The sequence below is a fragment of the Benincasa hispida genome, chromosome 5 (assembly GCF_009727055.1).
Source record: "Benincasa hispida cultivar B227 chromosome 5, ASM972705v1, whole genome shotgun sequence".
NCBI classification, from domain to species: domain Eukaryota; kingdom Viridiplantae; phylum Streptophyta; class Magnoliopsida; order Cucurbitales; family Cucurbitaceae; genus Benincasa; species Benincasa hispida.
In genome coordinates, this window is record NC_052353.1 from 19,110,954 (window position 1) to 19,117,240 (window position 6,287).

Consider the following 6,287-nt stretch of genomic DNA (forward strand, 5'->3'; position numbering starts at 1 on the left):
CCAACATCGCGCAACACACAGCTCTCGGTGGTTTGTTACATGCTTCATATGTCTATGCCGCATGATTAAGTAATGCGATACTTACTAGCAGTCTTACTTAGTTGTGCAATGAAAGTAAAAGATGCTAAGTAAGGTGAAGATGGAGATGGAATCGAAGGAAAAAATATAGAAATGCATTGGTCACAAAATGTATTAATCTCTTAAGCCACAATGTACATACAATACAAAGATAGAAGAGATATGGAGGGCCAGAAGCAAGACTGCTTCCATCAGATGCGTGTCAAGGCTGCCGGTGGTGCCATGATGGGCGGTGGAAGTTATCTCTTCGAGATCTATCTCGGCAGAAGCTCTGGTCGTCCACTCGGAATGGTGAAGGAATTTGATAGAACCTAAGACTATCTTCTCACGCTTGTGTCTGGATCACAAGGATCTTGCCCTAAGGCAGAAACATTTTAGATGCCTTTAAGCAAGGAACCTTGGAGGATTCTAAAGTTGGCTTTAGGCTTTTATTATAGGAGGCTTGATCACCGATAGCATAATGTCCTTGACTGAAATCTGTAGCAATGGTGTGGTGGACGCTCTGAACTCTATTGCTAATGGCGTGGTAGGTTGAAATGTCTAACACACCTTTTTTATCCCGAGGTATACGTCATGCTGGTGTTGCTGGAGCATCATCGCATTCTCACCCCCCTTGCGAGTCATCCATCTATTATGGTTATACTCTATTAGCCGCAACCTCTATTGAATGGACGCATGCGGTTTAATGGCCGCAACATCCATGCGTCGATCATATGCGCATCGCGTATGCGACGCCTCTGCCGATGGCGAGATTCACCGCATGTGATCGATTCCTGCTTTTGCTACAAAAATAAACCATTGAACGCATAATAACGCATAAAAGTGGGCTTAGCCGAGATCTTAATGCCAATCGACGCAAGCTCGTTTTCTCATGAATTCTTAGTACAATCGCCAGCAATATTCTACTTAACAGCCTCATAATTCTCAAAAAAAAGGCTTAAATGACGTAACATTTTGCCCGTCATCACACCCCTAAACTTAGAATCATGCTTGTCCTCAAGCATGCTTTATACTTGGGAAATTCATAATTCACCCTCTGGCTTTCCTTTGCGATGACCAGCCTCTCAGAATATAATTTACTCATACCTCTAACTTTGGCAGTAACGCTCTCCTCATCTTCGGCTGCTTCTTCAAAGAAATTTTTTCTAAGCTTAAATAAGGCAAGCCTCTGCTCAAAAATTTTTTACTCATGCCCCACAACTTTGTGTTCAACTTTTAACAATGCATCCGTTTGAAACAATTCAAAGCCTTGCGATTTCTAAATGCCTTCTTTCCTCCACGTCAAAATGGGTCATTGACTCCAGCGCTACAAACCATATTATAGGTAACCCTTTATTCTCTAACCTTTGTACATCTATCTCTTCACCTAATGTCACTATAGTTGATGGAACCTCCACTCATTTTTTAGGATCAGAAACCGTCCATTTTACTGAATCAATTTCCTTGTCATCAGTTTTAAATTTACCACATTACTCATTTAATTTGATTTCGGTCAGTAAACTCACTCTTGATCTTCATTGTTGTGTCTCCTTTTTTCTTGGTTATTGTTTATTTCAGGATCTTACGACGAAGTAGACTATTGGTAGAGGGCGTGAATTTGGAGGTCTTTACATCTTTGAACCACAAACACCTACGGCCATCACATGCTCAAGCATGTCATCTCCCTTTGAAGAGCATTGTCGTTTGGGTCATTCATCTATCTCTGTGTTAAAGAGTCTTCGTCCACAACTTCAACATTTGTCTTCTTTAGATTGTGAGTCATGTCAGTTTGCTAAAATTCATCATTTGACTTTGTATCCTCGAGTCAATAAACGAGCTAGTGCTCCTTTTGAATTAGTTCATTATGATGTTTAGGGTCCATGTCCTGTTGAGTCCAAAGGAGGGTTTAGGTATTTTGTTACATTTGTCGAAGACTATTCTTGTGTTACGTGGTTATATTTAATGAAAAGTTGTTCTGAGTTACTTTTTCATTTTCGTAACTTCCATGTTGAAATTCAAACTCAGTTTAGTGGTACTCTTAAAATCCTACGGAGTGATAATGCTAAGGAATATTTCTCTCATACACTCAAGTCTTATTTAGATGCCTATGACATTCTTCATCAATCTTCTTGTGTTGATACTCCATCTCAAAATGGGGTTGCAGAACGAAAGAATCATAATCTCCTTGAGACAACCAGAGCTTTGATGTTTCAGATGCATGTTCCAAAATCCTTTTGGGCTGATGCTATTTCCACAGCTTGTTTCTTAATAAATCGCATGCCCTCTTCTATTCTTAAGGGTGAGATACCTTTTCATACTTTATGCCCCAAGCAACATTTGTTTCCCATTCCACCCTGTAAAACTCTTAGGTTTGAGAAAGAATCAGAATCCTCTATTCATTCACCAAATATATGAATATATACAAGTGTACAAATCATAGAAAAAGAAAATATTACAAAATATTTACAAGAATGGAAAACCCTAACTATAGAATTATCACACTCCCCCTCAAGTTGGAGCATATATGTTAATCATGCCCAACTGTTTACGCGAAGAGCAGGTTGAAGGTGCATGAGTACTGGTACAGAGCCAGAATTCGACGCCGACCCAAAGATCGAGTGAACCTTTCGCGCATGAGCACGCCAGAACCGTACAAGGCGAAGAAGAAACATGACAAACAACAACGATAGGCCCAAGGGGAATCAAGGAACAAATCGGCCGACACAAGATCCAGTTTTTTTGGCCCCCGACCACAATATTCCCATGAGGAACTATGCGGCACCTAATTTATACGACTTCTCGCCTGGAATTGCAAAACCTACAGTGGAGGAGAATGCAAGATTTGAAATCAAGCCGGTCATGCTCCAAAGGATTCAAAATGCGGGTCAGTTTGGAGGTCTTCAGAGGACCCGCATGCACATTTGACCAGCTTTGTGGAGATGTGTAATACATTCTCCATCCCTGGTGTGACTCCTGAAGGAATAAGACTATATCTCTTCTCGTATACACTTCGGGATGAGGCAAAGAAGTGGGCTCATTCATTGGAGCCAAATGAAATTAATTCTTGGGATCAATTGGTTGAGCGATTTATGAAGAAAATTTTCCCTCCCGCAGTCAACGCAAGAAGACCCAGGACATGTTAAACGTTTCGAGCAAAATGGGATGAGAACTCATTGGCACCGTCATGGGTTGCAATTTAAAAGCACTTGTGTGAGAACATGTTCGCATATCGGGATTCTCGATTGCGTTATCATGGAAACCTTTTATAATGGTGTTGGAATTCTAGATCGACACCAAGCAGTTAGCTTGACACCTCGAGAAGGAGAGTTTCATGGATAGCGTGTTACATGAAGCAAAGTCATTTAATCGATCTCGCGAAATACAGATGACTGGGTGGATGATGGGATGGAGGAAGAGGCCGTTAGAGCGAAGGAAAAAACGGAAAGCACCATTGTACCTGTACAGACCACATGGCCGCCAAATGCCGCAGTTACTCGCTCCTCCAAACGATGGCGATTAAATCAAGGAACTCTTCCCAGGGTGCAGTGTGTCACATCGCTCTTTCGGAAGCTTCTTTAGCGATTGATGCGACACTTGGTTCCCACTCACGAACAAGCCAGCCAACTTCGATTACGGACTGCCGATGCACACGAGTGCCTACTTGCAACCTCCACCCCGTTTTAGGGAAAACGGTTTAGAAAACGGTGTTGGAGGAAGGTTTTCGTTAAAAGATTTGTGGTGTGATTAAAGAAAGAAGATTGTAGTTGGCACTAGAAGCATAAGCAAAAACAAGGCTTATAGGTACTATCGGGTATGAGGAAATTGTATGGTTATGTCTTATCCCCAGTATAGTGCATTCTGAACAAAGCCAACTGGCGCCATTGCATATGCAAAAAGGCGGACGTGGTCACTTTACAATGAAAAATGTAGAAGAAAGCAAGCTAACTACACTAATACAATACAGGATATGAAAGAGTAGCTAGAAGGGTGGATTGGGCATGCGCCATGGCAACAGGCCCTGGACGCATGACCGTTACTTCTCCCCCACTTCAATTGGTTGACGTCCCCGTCAACCGACCTTGTCAAAACCTGCAAGGCTGGAGCTGCATTCTTCAAAGTCTTCGGCCCGCTCCAATGATCTTCTTCGTTGGGGAGATCCTTCCATTTCACTGAAGACTTCTGTGCGTTCACGTCTGGGTCTTCCAATACGGCGCGTACGTTTATCCAGGATTTAGTGCAAACTTCTTATTCAGCAGAATCTTTCATCTGACGGTGGGCGGCCTTAGCATGTTTCGGTTGTTACGTCCCGGGACGTAATGATAGGGCTTCAGGTACTCAATGGATGACGGATGAATCATTCATCCATGAGGTAATCTGAACCCTGTATGAGGTGTGCTCCGACCTTCTCAATTATCTCCACTGGACCTTCATTTCCTTACTAGCGTTGGTCTCTCTGCCTCGGAAGACGAACTGTTCCGGTCGTAGCTTGCATTCAGGACCTTGTCCCAGCTTGAAACTCAAGGGCCTCCGTTTTATCAGCCCACTTCTTCATCCTCCTCGATGCTCTTTCTAGTAGGCTGCGAGCGATCTCAGAGGTTATCGCTCCACTCTTTTAGTGAAGTTATGTGCCTGAGGACTTTTGCCTGGCATGAAGGGTGGTCTACCAAGATTGGCATGAGCTGGCTGTCTGCCGCACCGACTTCGAAGGGTGTTTTCGTGCGAACTCTGCTGGCTATTTGAAGCTGAATTGAGCCAATTCTATACAATGGACCCAGTTTCTGTCTGCCTAGCGTTGATTAGAGTGACCAGATATTCCCGAGCCTATGATTTGAAGCATTGCCGTCTGTCCGTCGGTTTGGGGATATAGCTAGAGGAGATATTCAGTGGTGTTCCAATATTCTGAACAATTCTGTCAGGAATGTCTCCCAGTGATCTTCCGTCCCGATCGGCTAACAATGGCTCATGGGGACACCCCATAATTTCACGATGTGTTTTTGAAGAACAACTGAGCATCATCACGGCTGTGACTATTTTGGCGTTGGACGAATGATATTTTCGAGAATCCGGTCGATCGATAACAAGACCCGATTAAACTTCGCACCTGGGGCCAAATGGCGTGATGAAGTCGAAGACACAACTCTCCCCGGTTAGAGGCACAGTTAGGCGTTCACAGCAGACCCGCTGAATTTCGCCCTTCAACCTTATCTTTGTTGGCAGGACAAGGCAAAGTCTGGTAATTGCATGACATGTCTTGAGAAAGACTGCCAATAGTAAGCTTGCTCAAGAGGCATAGTCCTCTCCACATTATGTCCTGCCGACGTGATGTCGTGACACTTCCTTCAGCCATTGACCTTCGTAATCCCGGATCTGGGATGTAGAGGCGAATTGCTTTGGTGATATAGTAGATCATCTTCCACCCAGAACTGGCGTGTACTTCCCCATCCCTGGCCAACTGTAAGATGGCCTGCGCTGCTGTATCATTTGCAAGTCGAGTTTGACAGTTCTCGTACTGTGCACTCAGACGTACTTCTTGTAGGCGATGCCGCGAACATGCACAGGGCCGCTGATGTTTCGCCTCTCTGCTAAGAAGCGGCAGCCGCGTTGTTGTTCTTCCCCGTCTATGTTCGAATGGAAGTTCGAACCCGCTAGACATTCCTGCCACCGTGCCTGTTTTTGGACGACAACTTCGGTTAGGTGAAGAAGTGAACAAATGGAGTTTATTGGTCGGTCTTACCACGAACTTGGCCCCCAAGAGATTTTACTGTTCCAGGCCTCAAGCAGTGAACTACTGCTAACATCTCTTTCTCGGAGCGCATACTCCGTCGCATATTTAGTTTCTCTCTCATACGCGATGGGGTGTCCGGTCTTGGAGGAGACACCGCCCAACGCGAGTCAGAAGCCTCAGTCTGCTACTCAAATGGCTTGGTCACAGTCGCAATTCCAGGGACCGGCCCCTCAATCATCACTTTCTCAAGCCCTCAAAGGCGGCTTGACATTCAGGAGTCCAGCTCCATGGCTATCCTTCTTCAACAGTTCGGTACGGCCCTGTGTCTTCTCGAGGAATCTTCTACGAACCGCTATAGTAGTTGGCCTAGTCCGATGAAGATCGTAGTTCGGTCACGGATGATGGTACCCTCCGTCTCTAATTGCGCCACCTTGCCTCTTCGACATACCAATCCGACACACTCAAAGTACGTGACCGAGGAAATTTATGCCGCTCTTTACTCTCT

At 44.6% G+C, this 6,287-nt stretch overlaps 1 protein-coding gene across 1 annotated transcript in view; it reads left to right on the plus strand.

Annotated features, from left to right (window-relative positions):
• The window catches only part of LOC120077863 (ABC transporter C family member 2-like), a 37,688-nt gene extending 34,509 nt beyond the window's left edge, over positions 1-3,179 (plus strand). Inside the window, exon 6 of the mRNA XM_039031947.1 lies at positions 1,636-3,179. Coding sequence (XP_038887875.1) covers positions 1,636-1,664 — 29 coding nt within the window. The 3' untranslated portion in view covers positions 1,665-3,179. The remainder of the gene's footprint in view (positions 1-1,635) is intronic.
• The last annotated feature ends 3,108 nt before the right edge of the window (positions 3,180-6,287 follow it).